The 21,897-nt window shown below is 52.5% G+C and overlaps 5 protein-coding genes and 1 non-coding gene across 6 annotated transcripts; 3 read left to right on the top strand and 3 right to left on the bottom strand.

Moving 5' to 3' along the window:
* Window positions 1-22: 22 nt before the first annotated feature.
* Window positions 23-94, bottom strand: ASPACDRAFT_t202. Its single transcript has one exon. It is a non-coding gene; the product is annotated as a tRNA-Arg (tRNA).
* A 1,481-nt stretch (window positions 95-1,575) lies between these two features.
* On the top strand, window positions 1,576-2,421 carry ASPACDRAFT_79874 (uncharacterized protein). Its single transcript, XM_020205516.1, has 3 exons — window positions 1,576-1,766; window positions 1,821-1,883; window positions 1,941-2,421. Exons 1-3 carry the CDS (start codon window positions 1,604-1,606, stop codon window positions 2,270-2,272), a joined length of 558 nt encoding a protein of 185 aa, XP_020054775.1. The 5' UTR covers window positions 1,576-1,603; the 3' UTR covers window positions 2,273-2,421.
* A 1,111-nt stretch (window positions 2,422-3,532) lies between these two features.
* ASPACDRAFT_44941 (uncharacterized protein) lies at window positions 3,533-5,344 on the bottom strand (the record flags this gene model as incomplete). Its single annotated transcript, XM_020201517.1, has 5 exons — window positions 3,533-3,881; window positions 3,960-4,206; window positions 4,257-4,437; window positions 4,466-4,865; window positions 4,938-5,344. 5 exons carry the CDS (start codon window positions 5,342-5,344, stop codon window positions 3,533-3,535), a joined length of 1,584 nt encoding a protein of 527 aa, XP_020054774.1.
* Window positions 5,345-8,805: 3,461 nt separating this feature from the next.
* Window positions 8,806-11,625, bottom strand: ASPACDRAFT_31194 (bifunctional terpene synthase/polyprenyl synthetase family protein; the record flags this gene model as incomplete). The annotated part of the gene is made up of 9 exons (XM_020199792.1): window positions 8,806-9,126; window positions 9,210-9,355; window positions 9,412-9,513; window positions 9,574-9,737; window positions 9,796-9,950; window positions 10,158-10,839; window positions 10,939-11,201; window positions 11,257-11,279; window positions 11,349-11,625. The coding sequence occupies 9 exons, from the start codon at window positions 11,623-11,625 to the stop codon at window positions 8,806-8,808; spliced, it is 2,133 nt and encodes a 710-aa protein (XP_020054773.1).
* Window positions 11,626-12,836: 1,211 nt separating this feature from the next.
* On the top strand, window positions 12,837-14,847 carry ASPACDRAFT_53318 (cytochrome P450; the record flags this gene model as incomplete). The annotated part of the gene is made up of 7 exons (XM_020202736.1): window positions 12,837-13,038; window positions 13,089-13,560; window positions 13,631-13,696; window positions 13,771-13,846; window positions 13,909-14,264; window positions 14,339-14,587; window positions 14,682-14,847. 7 exons carry the CDS (start codon window positions 12,837-12,839, stop codon window positions 14,845-14,847), a joined length of 1,587 nt encoding a protein of 528 aa, XP_020054772.1.
* A 1,321-nt stretch (window positions 14,848-16,168) lies between these two features.
* ASPACDRAFT_61942 (ABC drug exporter AbcA) lies at window positions 16,169-20,638 on the top strand (the record flags this gene model as incomplete). Its single annotated transcript, XM_020203727.1, has 4 exons — window positions 16,169-16,706; window positions 16,754-17,921; window positions 18,053-19,212; window positions 19,263-20,638. 4 exons carry the CDS (start codon window positions 16,169-16,171, stop codon window positions 20,636-20,638), a joined length of 4,242 nt encoding a protein of 1,413 aa, XP_020054771.1.
* Window positions 20,639-21,897: the final 1,259 nt, after the last annotated feature.

The raw sequence follows: 21,897 nt of genomic DNA, 5'->3' as shown, positions 1-21,897 counted from the left end.
GAAGGAGAATGGACAAAAAGATTGACCTACGCAGGGCTCGAACCTGCAATCTCTTGATTCGTAGTCAAGCGCCTTACCATTGGGCCAGCAGGCCAGCTGTTGAAAGATGGCAGGTAGCTTGTATCTATGAGGCAAAACTCAACAACAACACTATACATGTGGGCGACTAGGTCATTCCTGCGCACCGGAAATGGTTGGTATGTACTCCGCTCCGACAGACTCCCCATTGTTCAATATTTCACAGCAATGAGGTATGCTTGTCATAAACATTATCAGCCTCGCTCATATACACCTTGAATTGCCAGCCCCTGGATCCGAAGGCCTTTACGCATACTGAGCAGGGGTAAACCTTTTCGAGGCTTCCGGCGAAGGATCAAGGTCACTACCCTAGGTTGTCGACTCAACAGGATTTGGAATGGATAGCTCGTGGAAAGGTTAGGACGAAGTTAACTCATATTGAACGGACTTACTAAGCGGCAATGAAATTAAAGCCATAGCATCCTTCATCGAACTAGCGCTCTTGCTATATTATGGAGCACTACAAGGTACCCCATAGGTTCACCCATCCTTATCGAATTCCCTCATACGATATTTGTACCTGCAATGATTTTGTGTACAACTCACCCATGACTCATACAACGAGTCGAGACCTCATGTCGCCGATCACTCCCCAAAACGACTGGTGTTGTGCTGCTCTAGAGCCTGGACCTCATGGCCATTGCCACACATTTGGCTTTGAGCTAGGGCGCTCAAGCCTGCCCTATCGAAGCCAGGATTACTGTGTCCTTCTTGGATCTGACCATTCCCAATCACGGAACGTCTGCCCTGGAAAACTGAAGAATCATCACCTCAGCATGACACATTCTCCACCCTAAAGCTACGTTGGATTTAGCATCTTCATAGCGCAAATCCTGGAGCCTCGTGCGTTCGTGCTGCGGCTCAAGGTGGTCTCGCTGCACTCCACACTTCTTGCATGCTCAACTCACTGCATAGCTTGAGGTAACCCTGTCTGATATATGAAGGCTCATAGATGGTCGCCACCTCTAGTAGTTCAGCCTCACCTTCTTTACCTTATTTGATGACGCTGACCCGCTAGTGATGGACTTGTGCTGTGGTGACTTGAGTCGTGACGAGGGGCAGGGCACCTGCGAGTGGAGCGCCCGCCAAGCACGGCCGTCTTTAGCACTATCCCAGATAAAGCTTGGGCGCCACGAAGCATACGTATGTCGCCAGGCTCAATCGGGCTATTCACTCGGCTGAGCCTCTGATTTGGTTCCTGCAGAGAGTTCCCAACATTCCTCAGCAGAATAAGGCCCTGAGAGTGGACACAGCCAGGACTCCGGCGGCCTTAGCCGGGGTATGTACTTCCTCTGTGGGTCGGCACGCTTCTGCAGGCTCCTGCTGTATGGTTCGAGACCACCAAAGGATCAGTAGTAGATTCCATTCTTCTGCTAGGCTTTGCTCGGGCTATTGTGCCTACCTGACTCTGTTGCTTGAGCTAACTCCGAGCCGTGCGAGGAATCTATAGATAAAAGCGTCGTCCCTCTATCGATGATCTATTCTTTCCCAAGCATCGCAATAGCCCTCCACCACCACTCGCACCATGAAGTTCACTCTTGCCTCCACCCTGGCCCTGGCCACTGCAGCGCTGGCCATGCCTGCCGCCGAGGCTGAAGCTAGCCTCGAGAAGCGCAACCCCAGCGGTGCCTTCAGCCTCTACGCCTGGGGCGTCACCAGCTCAGCCATGAAGCTCTTCTACTCCGATGGTACATACACTCCAGCCCAGGCATAAAGGCTCAAGCTGATAGTTAAACCTCCAGGTCTCGCCTACGCCGGCGACTCCACCGCCTGGCCCTACGGCTCTGTTACCACCGATGTCACCTGTATTCCCCCCCTGATTTTCTGCCCTACTTCTTTTTAGTGTACCTAACCCCCCGCAGTCGAAATCGCCGACACCGAAATAACCACCACCGCCACCACCGACGGCGTCACCCTCGACGCGGACACCCTCTTCTACATCCGCCCGACCGCGGACGAGATCACCGAGGTCGGCTTCACGGGCAACGGCTACGACACCCCCTCCGATGCGGCGACCGACAACTTCATCTTCTACGGCTCGTGGCTGATGTGGGAGGAGGACTCGGGCGTTCTGACCGATAGCTTCCGCCTCAAGGAGACCAACGTCTCGGGTATCTATCAGTTCTACTTCGATTACTCGAACCTGTACCCCAGTGGGTACTCGACGCCCAGTGTCATGGACAAGGCGAGCTGAGTTGGGGTATAATCTTGGGGCCCAGTGAGAGGGGACAATGGTGCTGGTTGGCGCTGTTGTGAGAATATCTATGTGATTTGCAGTCAGCGTTAATATGCAGTTTGCCGGTCGCTTATTGTCAATGAATGATATATATGCTGCTATCTGCTCTTTTTGCTACATAGCTGATTCGATGACTTCATCGCTAGACTTGTAACCAATCACCTACCTGCAATGAGTATAGTGTGGTAGCATGCTGTAAGCCCCCAGTAGCCCCTAGTGGGGCGTCGTTATACAAGTCAGCAGTAAACCCTACAGGGACTTCATTCTCCGCGCTAGCACACACTGTTGGCCTGGACTTATCCCCACCATGGCCTCAGTCTGTAGGCCATTGGCAGCATGAAAAATGCAGAAATACGACTGCCGACTAGCAGTCCGTGAATCTCAAATCCTGGATAATGTGACCATAGCTGATACCCAGCTCGTCCCTGAGTATTAGTCCCCAATCTCGATCCATGGTACCCTCCCGGCCCACTCGCCCGAACCACAGCGCACTGGAACTGCAGAATTCTAGACCCCGTTCCCGGGACTTCCTCTTTGGGTATTCCGAGCGTCTTTCGGTTCCTGGCTGGTGTGTCGATTTTAGCTTGCAGAAATTTAGTTCTTGCCCACCGGTCGATGTTTGAGTATGTAGCTAACCTCGACAGTGTGTGATAGAGCCTCATGAGCTTGATTAGTGTTTTTCCTGTCATCAGATTCCTCCAATATCAATCCAAGCAGCGTAGCCAGCTATATGCCCTAAGCCGACTCTTGGATAGAGTAACTAGGTACTAGACAGTTATCCCGGCCGCCCGGGCCTTCTAAAAATCTATGGTTTCCCTTCCCCTTCCCCTTCCCCTCGGTAATGAGCTGTCGGGGAATCTCCCGGTCCACCAGCGGGACCCGCGCGCCGTGGACCGTGGACCCCGCCAACTGATTTTTTTGTTTTCTTTTTTTGCAGTCTGCCAAAAAAACTAAATCTGCCCTACCACCAATACAACCAACTAGACTCAAGTTGTTCATATCTGTTAGGTAAGTAGCTAGAATACTCACAACCATCACGCCATCATCACTATATCTATTCAGAAATAAAAAATCGCCACCGTAAAACTCCAACTCCATCTATCGTACCCTCATCGCGCCATAACGACAACTCAGGGAAAAAAAAAAAAAAAAAAAAAGACAGCATCGTGAGACCCACAAGTCGAAAGTTTTACATAACCCAACATGGCCAAGAAAAACTTAGATAGCGCAAACAGAATCCACCCGGTTCTCGGGCGCGATCCCCCTCCGGCGCACAGAGAACAGCGCCACGAGCAGCCCTAACCCGGCCAGGCCGGCGGAGCACCACAATCCTGTAGAATACTGGTGGGCGAGGTCGTGGCCCTTCTCGATGTCGACCGCCTCGGTGACGGCGGCGGAGATGGCGAGGGCGACGCCGGAGCCGATCTGGAAGGCGGTGTTGAGCATCCCGCCGCACAGGGATTTGACGTTGATGGGGACGGTGGTCAGGATGCAGGTGCTGGTTGTGACGAAGATGAGGGAGACGGCCGTTATGCTGATTAGGGAGGTGGGGAAGACGTTTGTCCAGCTTTGCGTTGTGTTAGTATTCGGGATTGAGGTTGGGAAGGCGGGAGGGGAACTAGACTGGGTCCCAGGGGGCACGTACAAGCTTGACTCAGGGCTCGCGGTGATGCTGCTCGGGATCGGCGCCACCACCGTCAGGACCAGCCCGGCGAGCAGGGTGTATTTCCCGTTCACGTACTCCAGCGCCTTGCCGGTGCCCATCGAGGCGACGAAGCCGATCGCCCCCATCGGGAGGAAGCGCAGCGCCGTCTGGCCCGCGGACAGCTTGTCGACTTCCTGCGCCATTAGGACGATGTAGTAGATCACGTTTTGGTAGCTGCCGTAGCAGGCTGTTTCTCGTCAGTAAGTCATCGTTAGAAGAAGGACGAGGGAGGCTCACTGAAGCCCGCGATCCACAGCCCCGCAAAGTTGGGGATCTTCCACAGCCCGAGCGGCATCAGCGGGTAGGCGATGAACTTCTGCAGCACGGTGAAGGCGACCAGCAGTGCGACCGCGAGGATCAGCAGCACGATGATGAACGGCTGGCTCCAGCCGTAGGTGCCGCCGCTCGACAGGACGAACTGCAGCAAGATCAGCCCTGCCGTTGACATCGATGCGCCCACGAAATCCATCTTGGGCTTCTCCTTCGGCATGATGTCCCGGGGCAGAACCACCGCCCCCCAGGATGCACAGCGACCCCGTGATGATCACGATGAAGTAGTAGATGTACCGCCACCCCAGCGATGAGGTAAGAAACCCCCCGAAGATGAGCCCGACGCAGAACCCCACGGTTCCCGAGGAAGCGTAGATGGCAAGGCCGCGCGTGCGATCCACGCCCGTGAAGTAGGCGCTGATGATCCCGATCGCGGACGGGACCGTCATGGCCGCGCCAATGCCCTGCAGGCCGCGAAAGATGGTGAGCGAGATGAAGGACTGGCCGAATCCGATCGCCAGGGTCCAGACTGACAGCCAGAATAGGCCGATGCACAGAATGTTCTTCCGGCCGTATCTGAACACGACACAAAGGTTAATTAAGGGTTGAATTGGGTTTCGGGTTACTGCTGGGATGGGAGAGAGTTACCGATCGGATAGGACCCCGGCAAGAAGCAGGAACCCGCCAAATGTCAAGGTGTATGCAGAGATCATCCATTGCAGGTTGGTGCTGCTCACGTCAAACTCCTTCTGGATCGAGGAGAGCGCGACGTTGGCGCTCGTCATGTACACATTGTCGAGGAACTGAGAGCCGGAGGTCACCAACAGGATCAACGCGCCTCGCCAGGAGGCCAGCCGACCGATCTCGGGACATTGCCCCAGCGGAGCGAGGCTCTTCTCTTCTGTTGGAGTTGTAAAGCCGGATGAAGTCTCGCTGTTAGGTTGAGACGACTCTGGGCTGGAAAATACAGTGAAGTGAGGGCCCTTGGCCTCTTCGTCGACGATTACCGGGGCCTCTTGGCCCTTGTTTCGAAATACACGGTCAAAGATGGCCATGGTGAGTGTGTATGTTTTGGGATGAAGAACAGAAAGAAAGGGAGAGGGGTCTACTCCTCTCCTGACAGGCAATAAATATATGCGCTAGCTTGAAAAGACAGAAATACTTAGTAAAAATCTGATTCTTGAGCAGCTTAAGTAAAAGAGTGGGTATCGCTCGACCGATATGTGTCCCGCCCATAGAGTTTCTCGCCATCCAGACTTGCGCTCGGTCGGCTGCCGCGCGGCCTGGGTATCGGAATTGTAGCAGCAAGATGTATGCTGGGTTATCAGCGTGCTAAATTATGTGATCCCCTTCCTGACTGAACGATGATCGTCGAGGGGTTATTTGCATGATCAGTGAGTTGAGACGCATGCAGGTCCGCGCGCTTACTTCATTGGACATGTGCGACCGCACTGGGGTCGTTCAATTATATCAGTAGTAAGGCCATGACCCCAGTGAGAGACTCAGAGGGGCGTGCTGATTTAGGAAGAATTTTCATATCCGTCATGCCTTTTTCCTTTTCTTTTTTTCTTCTTTCTTCTGTGCATTGGTCCCAGATGGCTACTTCGTACATGGTGGCTGCCTTAGTAGCCCTAGTTCGGAAGGTGTCTTATTCACCCTACGAAGCTCCATGCATTCATGCAGGAGTCACAAGGGGAATGGGGCCAGTCTGATTGGCGGCATGAAGCTTGTGCCTACATCAAGCTACAGCTTGTATCTATGATCATCCCGCCCAAAATTCCGCTATGACAGTTATCAAGAAAAGGCTGTTGCTATTTTGATGAATGAGAAAGCTACTGTTGCTCATGCAGGACCACTAGATGGGTACCCAAATTGCCACGAACCTGAACCGGTGGAGAGGAATCAAAGGACAGCCCTGAGGGACCCGTTGGAGGTCCGCGGGATCCACGTGCAGTCCCAAGGTTCGGGTGGATCGCTTTTGACGCTGGCCCGTGCTTCTTGCCTTACCTTCTCGCCCAAGGTTTTTTCTCCCCTTCTTGCCGAGAAGTTCTTATTATGGTTGTGGCTGCTCGCTAGTCTGTTTTGGGTAATTTTCTCGAAGCAGGTGCTGAGAGTTCCAATCTACGAGTTAGCGAGACCCGACGATGCGATGCTTTGACGGGCTATCTGCTGGTTGTAGATGACCAGTGATGCCATCTTGGCAAGAAAAATTGATTGAATGTCCTCTGCTCGATCGAGACATCAACAAAGGAGCTGGGAACACCCCTTGGCCGCGTAATCATCTTGTCTTGACTTTCGGATGATCTTCGTCGATATTGCATGAAACAACCAAAAATTTGCAGCTCGACCGGCTGTTTAAGGGTTTGGGTGGGGCCGACCTTTATTTGCGGGTGGCCGGCTTGGCGCCCGCCCTTCCCTTCCTGTCACCATGCGAACCCGATTCGCCTCTAGGGCAAGAATCAACAACTTCGGCACTAACATGTCTGATCTTTGAGCTCGATCATGACATCACTAACCTTAACTGAGTAGATTCTTGCACGATGAACCCCTCCCCTACCCCGAAGCTCGTCATCTGCGAACCACGGCTGATGACAACAGTCCTTATCATTGTGTTTCGAGATGGAATGCAAGGAGCGCGTCAGATCCCTCTCTCCCCCTTCAATGCGTCTTCAGCTCCGGTTCACCATTGAGGGGGCCAATTGCCGGTCGGCGAGTGTTAAAGAATCTGGAGTCGTGACCTCCGCAGTATGGAGTACGCAATACCGCCTTCGACGAACATGCCCTACAGACGTTCATCCAACGGCTCGGATCAAGCACCCCTGACTCCAGAGATGATCCTGTCACATGACGTAGATCATCTCCATCGGTCCGCAGCACCGGCAGCAGGAATGGCTGGGCGGCAGGGCTAGAGGACCTCAGGGAAGGTGTTGCGAGCTCTGCGGATATATTATCACAGGCTGGCGCGCAAGGGGCATGATCAGTTATTCAGCCACGAAACAAACACAGCCCTGATTTCGTCGATGCATCACGGAATTTCTTCGCCGATGATATCACTTTATGGGAAGGGAGGACGGAAATGCGATATCATATGTGGAAGGTTGAGCGTGCTGACATATCGTAATGAACTGACTGGATTAACCCTGTCTTGCTCCGGCTGTGCCTGGAGATGGTGACTAATGACTTGAGAGGAAGAAGCAGGTAGGCTTGTCGAGCGTGGAGTTGTGTAGCTTATGCGCGGTCGCATAAGCTCTGTGTACCTTGCACTGTTGTCGAGCACTGTGATGAAGGCGATTCGTATGTTTATCCCCATAATTGACTTGTGTGTTGCAGCTTTGTGCGGAGTGTCACCCGAGAAAGATATAGTGCAAATGCGCAAAGCTGAAGAGCATCGACTGCTGCTAGCGACTAAGATGATACTTCCTGCGCACCAACTCACCAAGTTACACGAGCTCAGGAGTGTGTCTATACAGACTCATTATGAGCGCAACAAGGCTAACTTGCCTCAAGAAGGCATTGGTTGTACAAGTGGGGATCTCAAGTCCATAGCGTGATGCAAGCTAGTCCACCTACGTCAATGGCGTTGTATCCTCTTTATAGGATGGTTTCTGGCCGGACTTACTATCTATTTATTTCAAAACCGGCTTCCAATACAACGAACAGCAGCTTGCATTCAGCATCTTCATCCTCATTGAGTAAGGGCACTGACCTGGAGAAAACACTCTCCTTGAGCTTCCGACCGAGAAAATATGGTAGATAATTTGTTGGAGCAAGACTGGCGGCGCAAGTACTGTACGACCTGCCATGCCATCTTCACTATGTGCGTATCAACTCACTACGCCTCGGTTTGGTAGGAATGATCTAGTACCACCGCCTCCTCGACACAACCACTGCGTTCCTCGCAAAAACGATCTTTGTTTCACTTCTCTCGCGGTCATCAAACACTCACGTCTCTTTTGTGTCTCATATTTAGACTGCGAGAGGCAAGCAAACACGCGTTGCAGAGATTCCGACGAGGTCAACCACTTGGGTGCGTATTATCTCGAACAATAGTGCAGGACTCAGGTTTTATCCCACGACGGCCGCAATCGCACATCCCAACTAAAACAAAACACTCACTTACTGTGCGCTCGACAATGGGATACCAGCCAGTATAATGACTGCCAATACCTCGAAAGCGATTGATACGAAATGTGCACTGCTCCGGAAAATATCTGGTCGTGAAAGTCCGGCAGGTCCGTTAACAGCAGATACACAGCAAAAACAAGAGGTACGGAAAAATTACAAACCAAGTCATCGTCCACCAGGAGTACCAAACAACCATGAAGTGCTGGAAAGGATATCCAACCGGAAAAATTACCAAAGATGACTACTTACATTCGCCAAAAGACACAAAGAGCATGAGAAGCAGGAAACAAGTCACAAGCAAACGCAACTGACCCAACAATACGAGAACTCCAAGTTGCACGCCCCGACCCCCAACCCACCCACTCACCCACGGGGCGCGCACCTCTCTACCCTACCCGTTGCGCAACAGCTCGAAAATCAACCTCAACTGGAAGTTCTCCGCGCCAAACCTGCGCTCCAGCTCACCGATGCTCTTCTCCAGATGACCGTACAAGATCCCCAGCGTATCCTCGGTGAACTGCAGGCTTCCGTTCCGTTTCATCAGCTCCAGGATTGTCTCCTTCTGGGCGTGCGTCGCGGTGCCGCGGACGCGCCGCTGCATCCAGACATTCCGCAGGACATGGTTCTCTGGCATGGTTTGCAGGAGGTGAATCAGTGGGAGGGAGAATTTCCCTTCTTCGAGGTCTTCGCAATAGCCCTTTTGCTTCGTGTACTGTTTTTTTGGTCGCGGTGGTTAGTCAGCTAGTTCCCCAGCATGTGGAATGGAAAGGAAAGGGAGAGGAGAGGGGCCCATACCTCAGCAGAGACCAAATTCTGGTAGTCGTCCCGGGTCTGAAAGTACCGTCCGAGGCGGTTGGAGAAGTCGATCATATCGACTTTGACGGGATTCGTCGAGTGAAGGGCCATGAGGCGACCGAAGAGGCGGACGAGACCGCCGGTCTCTAATCCAGGCGTTAGAGCCATGCGTTGCTCTCAATTGGGGGATTTCAGAACTCACTGTGCTCAACCATCCGGAAATACTCATTGATAGAAGGACAGATAAGATTACTGGTCCAATACAGGTCCATGGACTGACCCACGTAGAGGTAGTGCAGCTCCTCTTTAAGATAACAAGAGTCAGCTGTGGCCCAGTTGCCGTGAGGGGATTCGTGACGCATACCGGTAAATACAAGCAAGCTTTTAGGACCCCCCAGTTTCTGAATCTCTTGCAATGCGCGAACGAGCTGATAGTTGGCCGAGTTGATCGTCTGACCGAGCCCAAAGATCATGTGGGTTGATGCTTTGCCCCGTCGAAGCTCCGATCCGTCTTCCAAGTCATCGAGCCTGGAAATGGTCAGACATGTGGCACTAGAGATACGGAGTAAACAAAGAAAGAACAGACATTAAGGACGCATTGTGAAGAATTGTAATGATGGATTTGATGATGGCTAGTTTCTCGGCCGGCACGCGGAACCAGACATTCAAGGCATCGATTGCATGCTCCCGAAATCCCTTGGATGGAAGAGCCGTGATATATTCGTATGGGGCCTGTAGAACCTGTTGATCGGATTCGTCGAATCAGCAAACTGCGGATGCCTCGAGAAAGAAAGCAGTAATGTCTCATACCTTCGCGTCAAGATCTTGCCCTTGGAGCGGTGATTCTACCTCTTTGACATCATGGCCTCCATCCTTGGTTGATTCCAATTTCCTGTCATGATCTCCAAGTTTAAAGCCATCACGACCGGAAAGGTGCTGAGTGATAACCGCGCTAAGCAGGCTTGTGTCACTGTTGCTAATTCCATTGGTAGTTCTTCCCGGGATTGAAGCATCCCGGCTGTTGTTCTCATGGGCAGTGCCATCTCCATTAAGAGTGTCATGACTTCCGGTGCCAGTACCATTGCTGGTCACCGCGTGATGTCCATTAATAGTGCGATCGTGGATTTTGACCTCACCTTGATCCACACCGGACGCACCACCCTCAGACGTCTGTGCTTTGGGAATGCCATTTTTCATCCACTCCAGCTGGCGCTCGCTGAACGATGCGTCAGTGTAATATCTCGGGCTGTGGAAGCTCCAAACCACGTTTCCGCTCATGCTGTACAGGACCGACTCCAGATACCGCTTGGTATCAGGGGAGAGGTCGTCGCGAGCTTTGACCTCCTCGAAGACCCGCAGGTAGTCGACGGTCGCCTTTTGAATTTCTCGGCGACATCGTTCCTGGGCCTGATCCTCGGAAATCGCATGTTCTTCCATGGCAACGAAGATGAAGTTGGTCACGTAATCCTTTCCCAAGGCGGCGGCGCTCTGGCGTTCCTTGTCCCAGGAGACCAGATCGTTCACCAACGCCATGTGAAGGTACGCAGTGGTGGCAAGCTGATGACAGGTGTCCAGTTCATTTTCAGGGATGGTGATGGCTTGCGCGAAAGTGAGCAGGCCATACCAGAACCTAAATCTCACCAATTAGTCCCAGTCTAGCATTGATTCCCAAGCGAAGAGTAGGAAACACGGTTGAGAAGGAAAAAAAGAGAGGGAGAGAGAAACTGACAGCATCCCGACATCATGAACCCGGTATTTTAGGTAGTCGTCTTCGGACTTGAACCTGTAGTCCTCCTGTCGTCCTGCTTTCTCGAGGAAGGTCGACCAGGCTTTGAGGGAAGTGATTGCGCGGTCATTATCAATGCTCAGCATCCGTTTTGCAACGTACGCCTGCAACGCGCGCTTTCCAGACCCGGCATGCTTTATAGTTCCGGTGCTGATCACCTGATCGAATGCTGCTTTGAGATCGTTGTTATGTTCGTCGCCCTGGTACTTATTGTTAGTCCACCCGTTGTCCTCGTGTCTGCACGGGAGGGGGGATTCATACGTATTTAGCAATATCGGTGACATCTGACCCAGAATTTGTCAGTCTACTAGCAGCAAGCAACTGAAAGACATGGCATAGACATCAGATCTCACCATCATGAAGAAACGCAAGCTCATTCGCGTACGAGACAATTCCGAGTCTTTCTGGAAGGGCTTCAGGGATAGCAATGCTCATCCCGCTCCAGGGGTGACCCAATCCGCCCCTGTAGAGCCCCAGCGGCCCGACTTGCTCGCGCCAGTGCTCTTGACATCTTAGACAATCGATTTCCTCGAGCTCGGTGTTCTTGTGATATCTCACGGTGAGGCCATCGCACAACCCTTGGGTTTGGTAGGTGCTAGGGTCTACCACCGCAGAGAATTTGAACTCCATGCTCCGGAGAGAATGAAAGAGGCGAGGCAGTAGAAGAGAACGAGGCAGAAATGGACGAGAAGAATGTAGCCGAAAGTCGGGTGAGCTGGGTCAGTTTGGTGAATGGGACGAGATGTGTGCTGTGGCATCGAGAAGATAGAGATGTGACAAGAGGAGGATGCTGTATTTAAAGATTCTGCCTTGTGAAGCTGATTCTCCTTTCGGCATCGATAGTGCGATGAACTATCCTAGAGGGGCAAACTCTACCGGAGCGAGCTCAAGACCCCAGTGGAATATGAGTGCCAATGCCCTTTCTTACTCGTGAGTTAGAGGAATAGGATCTGCGCTTCGACATGCATCTCTTCAGGGGTTGAATACGGTGACTCCGTGCACTGAGTCGCAGAGTGATGACATCATACTCCTCTGTTATCACCCACTTGTATGGAATTCAAATGATATTATCTGATGTTTGATAAGGCGGCGCGAGCAGTAGCAGTTGTAATCCAAATGAGTGGATATTGATTTGTGCTGACGGTTCCAGACGACTAGGTGAACTGGTGGGGGGTCGGCCTGACATGCAGCAACTGAGGGATCTGTGAGCAAGAAGTGCTGTCTTTTGTTTGCGATCTTCAGCTTTGACGACGATGTTTGTTGGTCGGCTTCATCCTCGGGTATACTCAGCTGCGGCTGGCTGAGGTCTACATCATAGATAACGAAGCGTCTTCCTTGAATAGAATAGGTACGCACTGTCTCATCGGCCAATCTAGCCTGCTATACAGGCTGTGATGATAGAGAACTACTTGCAGCATGATGTGTTATCATGCATTATCACGCAGTACCACAATGTCAAACACATCGGGCTCTGGATATACTACGTGTCATAGGCACGGAGCCCGGAGTTTCCAATTAGACTAGAGTGGCTCGCTTATGCTATGTCAATGTGGGGATACTGGCTACATTCCCATGACCATATGCAGGCGAACCTATGACCAAGGTCGCCACCACGACATAGTTGTCGTTACCTATTGCCTTCCTCCGGACCCCGCATCTCTTGCCCCCAACGATTCCTCTCTTGAGTGTGTATATGTTACTACAAGCATAAGTTCTATATTGGTTTGAGACTCATTCAGCTTCCAAATCTTGCCTATCGTCTAAGCTTCAGAATTAACCACAAGATGACAAATTCGGTCAATTTTCAGACTGCCCACACGCTCTTTCTCAATCTATATGGCATGTATGGGATTTACGGGCTCTTCTTCGCCGCGGTTGCTCTGTATAGCGTGGCACTTGTTATCTATCGCCTGTACCTGCACCCATTATCTCGATTCCCCGGGCCCAAGATTGCTGCTGCGACCGGATGGTATGAGTTCTACCACGAAGTCATCAGAGGTGGAATGTACATCCATGAGATTCAGAGAATGCACAGAGAATACGGTACGTAGCCCAATTTCCGGCTTCGATCTGCTCTAACCCTCCTCTTCAAGGCCCTATCATCCGCATCAATCCCTATGAAATTGTCATCAATGACCCGGACTACTATACCACCGTCTATGTCGCCTCCAACACCCGCCGCTCAGAAAAGTGGTACACCCTTCAAGGGACAGGGCTTGAGGGCAAGGCATTATCCTTCTTCTCTCACTTTAGAACTTGTCGTACGAGAATGCATATGACTGACCAAATCGTAGGCGCCATGGGTATGACCATGGGACACGAGTTGCATCGCCGTCGCCGCAAGCACTTCGACCCATTCTTCTCGCGCCTGGGCGTCACGCAGATCGAGGGCGTGATTCTGGATGAAATCCAACTACTCACCGATCGACTCGAGGGTAACCGGAAGTCAGGCCGGACCATCCAGATGGAACATGTGATGGCTGCGTTCACCGGTGACATTGTGACAAAGATCTGCTCGGAGAAGTCCCCCGACATGATCCGGCACCCGGATTTCGGCAAGGAATGGTAAGTCAGGCTTCGTCAACCCATTTTGGAAACCGGTGATGAATGACCTACTTACTGCAGGATTGTGCAGGTATGTCACGATCCACACCTACCAGCTACAGGTGCACCTTTTCGTCCAGTTTCCTTATTTGATCTCGTGAGTAACCTGGCCAACTAGCTTCCTTTCTCTTCTGCTTCGGAAGTGCTTCGGAAGACTAACGCAATAGCCAGCCTCACGCAACTCATCCCGCGGGGACTCGTGATGCACTTTTCTCCGGGAGCCGCGGCGTTCAAGAGCCTGCATCAGGTAGGTCGCTTCCTCTTTTGTCTTGCTTGAAAGCTCCGTTCTATTTGCTAAACTTAGACCAGTACGCCTTCGACCACATCACCGAAGCCAAAAAGGACATGGGTCGTGCCGTCAAGGTGCAGCAGGAGGCCGGCCGCAGCTCCGTCTTCCGCCATGTGCTCTCCAGCGACATGCCCGGGACGGAGCGCGAGACCGAACGGCTGGCGCGCGAGGCCTTGCAGCTGTTCGGCGCGGGCACAGCCACGTTGGTCCGCGCCTTCAGCATGATCTTCTACCATGTCCTGTCCGACCCGCAGATGCGCGGACAGCTCCGGGAGGAGCTGAAGGACATCATGGCCGGGTATCCCGCGAAGCGACCCACTTGGCAGGAACTGGAGCGGTTGCCGTACTTGCACGGGATTGTCAAAGAGGGGTTGCGGTATGTCTAATCAATCTCCAATGAACTCCTCTTTTCAGCCTGGATTTCAATTAGCTGATACGAGGGGATGCTAGACTAAGCTATGGGGTCATGCGTCACCTCGCCCGCGTCTCGCCCGATCAACCTCTGCAGTTCAGGGAGTGGACGATCCCCGCCGGCACTCCCGTCGGCATGTCCTCGCACAGCCTCCACTCCGACCCAGAGACATTCCCCGAGCCGGCCAGGTTCCTCCCCGAGCGGTGGATGAAGGACAGACATCACCCCAACATGAACCGGAATTGGGTTCCCTTCGCCCGCGGTTCGAGGATGTGCATTGGCATGAAGTAAGAGATCTTTCCTTTGAACCTTCCCTCCTCAAAGGTCTTCGGAATCCTGGCACGTAGTCGAGGATTTCTTTGGCTAACTCGCAAAAATTAGTCTTGCCTTGGCTGAGATGTACTGGGTGCTGGCGGTTTTGTTTCGCCCGGGGGCGCCGCAGCTGGAGCTGTTCGAGACTACCGAGGCGGATGTGGTTCCCGTGCGGGACTACGTGGGAGGGATTCCGGAGTTCGGGACTAAGGGGGTGAGGGTGAGAGTGGTGTAGATGAGGTTTGTGAAGGGGAAGAGGAGGAAGGTGACAGGGGAGGAGTTAACATTACAGTATTGTTGGGGGAGGGGGGAGCAAGATTGAATCGTGTAGCTAATAGAGTATGTTTTGTGGCCTTAGCTACTTGGATGGAGACAGAAATTCAATTTGCTGACGCGAAACATCTAACTGTCAAAATTGATCATCGTTTGCTAGCACCCATTCGGGGCTACTTCTTTCATTCACTCTGACCGCCGAAGCATGAACCAAGGCAACTACCACACATATCTTGGCTAGAAAGAAAGAAGGACTTGAGAGGAAATCGCTGCGGTGAAGTCCTATGACGTTCTGCCGGAGAGCCCGAAGGATCCTGCTTGACTTGCAGAAACGATTGGTTGTGGAATGCACAGTACTACTGATGGAAGGTTCTCATCTAGTACGTCCCTAATCGTGTCGCTGAGCGCGGTAAGGCACGCGCCAGGATGGTCCTCACCGCATGAGAATTATAGGACCTGGAGCTACGTTAAGAAGAAAATAACGAGTCTAGAAACAGTAAAACAGAGTTTCTTAAAAGGTAAAGCGAGGCCCAATCAATGACTAGCAGAAGGGGTTACAGGTGATCGAGGTATGATTTCGAGAGGAGAAAAACAAAGAAATTGAGAAATTACAAAGAACACAGAAAAGGGGGCCTGCGGATTGGTTTGGTCGGTGGATTCACCAAGATGGAAAAAGAAAGAATTTCTTCACGGGAAGCAAACAGATCTGCGCAGCAAACACCTTCGACACTGTACGGGAATGTCAGTTTTACGACATGGATGTTGTCAATTTTGGGAGGTGGCGAATGCGGGATAAAATTCTCTCTCCGTGCAGAAAGAGGAACAATTCGATGAGGACGCAAACATCGAGACATAGCAAACACTGAACGCATGCACGACATGGATGTTGATGGAAACCCGGAGCCCGAAGATCGTTTTGATTCTGGCTGATGGCTGACCTTGGCTGACACTGGCTGATTCTGGCTGATCCTGGCTGATCCTGGCTGATGTTAGCAGATAGGTGTTGGCTGACGAGAGCCACACTGGACCCTCGAGTCGGCAGACAAAGAACATTGCTGTGGATCACGTTACTCAATATGAAAGTCAAACCTAATTCTTCAGCTGAACAGTCAACAGGCAGAGAAAGGGGCTCTTCTACAAGAGGAGAATAGGGCTGGGACCATTTTAGGTCCTCTACTCTTTTGCCCTTCAACTTGAGACTTTTCATCAACTACCCTGTCGCTATAACTTGTTCTGCGTGATCACGTTCAGATTGGCGCCCTCAGCTCCGAACGCTTGTAGTGATGGCCGACGACCATAAGGTCGAAAGTGGCCTCAATACTCACGTGGAGAAAAGGGCAGAGGAGGTTCATCAACTAGCCAGGCAGTTCACCGAGCAGAGCACTTTCTCTACTGCCGGACAGAACCCTTTTGCTGCCGAGCCAGGATCAGTCCTGGATCCCATCGGTAACAATTTCGATGCTTTAGCATGGTGCAAGGCCATGCTACATGTTCACACCGAGGATGAAAAGGCACATCCACTGCGAACTCTGGGGATCGCCTTTAACAATCTCTACGTGCACGGGTTTGGTTCCGACACAGATTACCAGAAAAGCGTCGGCAATGTCTGGTTTGAAGCCCTGGCCCTGGCAAGAAAGGCGCTCGGTACTCAGAACCAGCGCAGAATCCAGATCCTACAGAACCTGGAGGGCACCGTGGAGGCTGGCGAGATGCTGGTAGTTCTTGGTCCTCCTGGCTCAGGATGCTCGACCTTCTTGAAGACCATCGCTGGGGAGACGGATGGCTTCCATATCGATAAGGAATCTAGTATCAACTATCAAGGTATGTCCAACTAACCTACAAAGTAATTCGACACTGAATGCTGCTAGGTGTGAGCGCAAAGAAAATGGCCCACGAATTCCGAGGGGAAGCCATATATGCTGCCGAGGTCGATGTCCACTTCCCCAAGCTCACGGTCGGAGATACCCTATACTTTGCGGCGCGCGCCCGAGCACCACGGCACATTCCCGGTGGCGTGGATGTGGCCCAGTATGCCAGCCACAAGCGAGATGTGATAATGGCTATACTTGGTATCAGCCACACTAAGAATACGATCGTCGGAAACGACTTCATCCGTGGTGTATCTGGTGGTGAGCGCAAGCGAGTCAGTATTGCCGAAGCTTGCCTCAGCAGTGCTCCCCTGCAATGTTGGGATAACTCCACCCGCGGCCTTGACAGCGCAAATGCCATTGAGTTCTGTAAGGCGCTTCGCATGCAGGCAGATATCAACGGTGCCACTGTCTGTGTTTCGCTATATCAAGCCCCCCAAGCTGCCTACCACTATTTCGACAAGGTGCTGGTATTATACGAAGGTCGCCAGATCTTCTTCGGTCGGACAGACGCCGCGAAGCAGTACTTTTTGGACATGGGCTTTGCCTGCCCCGAGCGACAGACCGATGCAGACTTCTTAACATCTATGACTAGTCATATCGAGCGTGTCGTGCAGCCAGGTTACGAAGGCTGCGTGCCTCGAACACCGGATGAGTTCGCTGCACGATGGCGAGGCTCACACCAGCGAGCACGGGTTCTGCAAGACGTCGAAAACTACAACACAAAGTTTACGCTGAATGGAGAATTCCTGGGCAAGTTCAGGCATTCTCGTCGAGCTCAACAAGCCCGGGTTCAGCGTGTATCCTCACCTTATACTCTATCCTATGCACAGCAGGTGAATTTGTGCCTATGGCGCGGATACCAGCGCTTAAAAGCCGACCCCAGTGTTACAATATCGTCGTTGATCGGAAATGTCATCACTGCTCTTGTAATTGCCAGTATCTTCTATAACCTCCAGCCCAACACCAGCACCTTCTTTCAGCGCGGTGCCCTTCTCTTCTTTGCTTGTCTCATCAATGCCCTTGGTTGCGGTCTGGAAATGCTGACGCTATATGCGCAACGCGGGATTGTAGAGAAGCACGCGCGATATGCTCTCTACCACCCATCTGCCGAAGCAATTTCATCAATGATCATGGACTTGCCGTTCAAAGTCCTCAACGCCATTCTGTCGAATACAGTTCTCTACTTCATGACCAACTTGAGGCGAGAACCTGGGGCTTTTTTTTCTTTATCTTTACTTCATTCATTCTGACGCTGACAATGTCAATGTTCTTCCGGTCTATGGCATCATTGACAAGATCCCTGGTTCAAGCATTGCCCTTTTGCGCGGTTGTCCTTCTCGGTCTATATTCTTATACGGGGTTTGCAATCCCGACAGGGTATATGCTCGGGTGGGCACGTTGGATCGCATATATCAATCCTATCAACTATGGCTTCGAGTCTCTCCTAATCAACGAATTCCACGACCGTGACTTTCAGTGCGTAGCAATTGTCCCATCGGGTCCTAGCTACATGGATCTTCATTCTAGGAACCAAGTGTGCTCTACCGTCGGATCGGTACCCGGTCAAGCATTTGTCAATGGCGATGCCTACATTCAATCGGCCTATGACTACAACGTGTCGCACAAATGGAGAAATATTGGAATCATCCTCGCCTTTATGGTCGTTCTTGGAGCCATCTATCTGGTCGCCACTGACTTTATCACCGAGAAGAAGTCCAAGGGCGAGATCCTAGTGTTTCCCCGCGGGCATGGGGCACTCAAGAGCGGCAAGCCTGACGATTTTGAAGGGGGCAGTGACCGTAATGCGTCTCAAGAGAAGTCTAAGTCCGACCGTGACGACCTTACGGTGATCGAAAGCCAAACTGCCATCTTCCAGTGGCAAGATGTATGTTTCGATATCAAGATCGGCAAGGAGAGTCGCAGGATCCTTGACCACGTTGACGGATGGGTCAAGCCAGGAACCTTAACCGCTCTGATGGGGGTCTCTGGTGCTGGGAAGACCACGCTTCTGGATGTCCTAGCTACACGTACCACTTTGGGCGTGATCAGTGGAGAAATGCTTGTCGACGGTAAACCGCGGGATGAATCGTTTCAACGCAAGACTGGCTATGCCCAGCAACAGGATCTGCATTTGAGCACTGCCACAGTGCGCGAGGCGCTCGAGTTCTCAGCTCTTCTTCGTCAACCAGCTCATGTTCCTCGCCGAGAAAAGATCAATTATGTCACCGAAGTCATAAAACTGCTTGATATGGCAGACTATGCTGACGCCGTTATCGGCGTCCCTGGAGAAGGCCTTAACGTTGAACAACGGAAACGTCTCACAATCGGGGTAGAGCTTGCGGCGAGACCAGCCCTCCTTCTTTTCTTGGATGAGCCCACGTCGGGGCTCGATTCCCAGACATCCTGGGCTATCCTCGATCTCCTCAATAAATTGAGGAAGAACGGCCAAGCGATTTGTAAGTTCGGGGCTTCATGCATTCATCGATTTTCACTAACACGATCTCAGTGTGTACCATTCATCAGCCGTCTGCTATGCTGTTCCAGCGGTTTGACCGTCTCCTCTTCCTTCAAGCCGGGGGCCAGACCGTATACTTTGGAGACATTGGCCAGAACTCGCAGATTCTGATTGATTACTTTGTGCGCAATGGGGGCCCTCCCTGTCCCCCAGCCGCAAATCCCGCTGAATGGATGCTCGATGTGATCGGCGCCGCCCCTGGTTCCCACACGGACATCGACTGGTTCGAGACATGGCGTAATTCCCCGGAATACGCACAAGTCCAAGCACACCTCAGCTCACTGAAGCTCGAACACGCCCAGCAGAACCCACTGGCCCGCGTCAGCCCCGGCACCGAGCGCGAGGACCGAGCCAGCTATCGCGAGTTCGCTGCCCCTTTCTGCGCCCAGCTCCGCGAAGTGCAGATCCGAGTCTTCCAGCAATTCTGGCGCTCCCCCATCTACATCTACTCCAAGGCAATTCTGTGTGTCTTGCCCGCTCTCTTCGTCGGCTTCTCTCTCTTCAACACCCCCAACACCATCCAGGGCTTGCAGAACCAAATGTTCAGCATCTTCCTGTTACTCATCCAGTTCGGACAACTCATCCAACAAATAATGCCGCATTTCGTCACGCAGCGGGCATTATACGAAGTCCGCGAGCGGCCGTCCAAGACCTACTCGTGGACGGTCTTCATGCTCAGCAACATCGGCGTTGAACTGTTCTGGAACTCGCTCATGTCCATCCTCATGTTCCTGTGCTGGTACTACCCAATCGGGATGTATCGCAACGCCGAACCGTCCGACACGGTCCACCTGCGGGGCGCGCAGATGTGGCTGCTGATCTGGACTTTCTTGCTGTTCTCGTCGACCTTTGCCCATTTCATGATCGCGGCGCTCGACGCCGCGGAGAACGCCGGCAACCTGGGCAGCTTTCTGTTGTTGCTCTGCCTGCTCTTCTGCGGGGTGCTCGCGACGCCCGCCCAGCTGCCCGGGTTCTGGATCTTCATGTACCGCGTCTCCCCGTTCACCTACCTGGTGAGCGGGATGCTGGCCGTGGGGATTGCCGACACGACCGTCACCTGCGCCGACAACGAGTATCTGCGTTTTGACCCTGTTAATGATACGACCTGCGGCCAGTACCTGGCGCCGTACATCGCGCAGGCGGGCGGGTATCTGCATGACGAGACTGCGACGGCGGCCTGCCGGTTTTGCCCGGTCGCGGACACGAATGCGTATCTGCGCGGGGTCGGCGCGAGCTACGCCGATGTGTGGAGGAACTTCGGGCTCATGTGGGTGTTTATCTTCACGAATATCGTGGCTGCGTGTCTGCTGTACTGGTGGACGAGGGTGCCGAGGGTGAAGAAACCGGTCGTGGCTCCTCAAGCTTGAGGCTTTACGTGTGCTCTGTCGTCATGGTCGAGTTTGTTGTTGTATTCTTTTCCTTCGGGCTTTGACTTGTATTGATATCGTCTTGATGGATTAGGGCCTTTGCATGATGTTGCCGAATCAGCACTAATAGTAAGAACAGGGCTAGCACTGGAAATGGCTTTTTCAAGATCACTTACTCATGTTGATAGACGGTACACAAACTAATCCTAGATTCTGCATTACTTGAACATATGCAAAAGAAGGTCGTATAACTGTTGCACAATCCGGATGACTGCTCAACCTTCCCTGAGGCGCACTTGCCCTAACTCCGAGATCATCGCAATGGCAGAGGTATCAGGAACGATGTTTGGGTTTGCATGGATAAAATGCGGCACTTGCAGCCTCAGCTGATCAGAGTATAGCCCCTAGCAGGTTTTGACACGCTTAATATGCCGCATGCTGCATTGCTATCTGTCAAGCTATGGCCATCAATATCAGGGACCATTGTGTCTGGTCGGACAAGATCTCCGCCCGGTCAGATTCAGATGATTGTCGCTCGAAACCCGGGCGATTGAGCGTCCTGCGCTATTTGTCGCACCGGAAGTCTTCGATGATGCATATCCCGTCATTCTACTTGCCAATCAGGAAACCTTTTATACAGATGTCTATCCCAACAGCATTACTTTCATGAAATTACCCGACTCCAATAGCCTCGTGTCGGGCCTCTGAGCAAGATCTTCGTTACTCAATCTCTGTCCACCAGACTTCGCGGGCTACCTATTGTTGGTCGCCCCGCTGGGCGGTCCGAAGATCAGCCACTGTACCTTGTGGAAGGCCTCCGGGCCGAATGACTATTTCACCTCGGACGTCGAGCTGACCGCGCACCGCCATGGTGGAGGCCGGGGAGACCAAGGATCCCGTGGGACACACAACCACCGAGCCGATCAACGAATGCACCCAGAATTGTCAGTATTAGCTCCTCAACAGAGGTATCGAGATCACGGGTGACCCGACTTGCATGTGCTGGCCTCGATAGCCCCCAAAGGCTTCCCCCCTTGGGAAATTCGGAATCTCTTGGTTTGATCTGATCGTGAACCTGGTACACCGTGCGGTGCTGTTTGAGACCGACACTAGAAATGGAGTATGTGTAAGCCGCAGTCACCCAATGATCTCAATATTCTTCTTGATCCGTTGTGTGGCGCCACCCTCTGTCGTTTATGCTTACAAGGTTGCAGCGGAGGTGGATTACAGGATTGCCGGTGCGGCACCATGTGCGCTGT

This window comes from Aspergillus aculeatus, assembly GCF_001890905.1.
Source record: "Aspergillus aculeatus ATCC 16872 unplaced genomic scaffold ASPACscaffold_11, whole genome shotgun sequence".
NCBI classification, from domain to species: Eukaryota; Fungi; Ascomycota; class Eurotiomycetes; order Eurotiales; family Aspergillaceae; genus Aspergillus; species Aspergillus aculeatus.
Note: the sequence above shows the minus strand (reverse complement) of the source record. Positions and strands in the feature narration are given on the sequence as shown.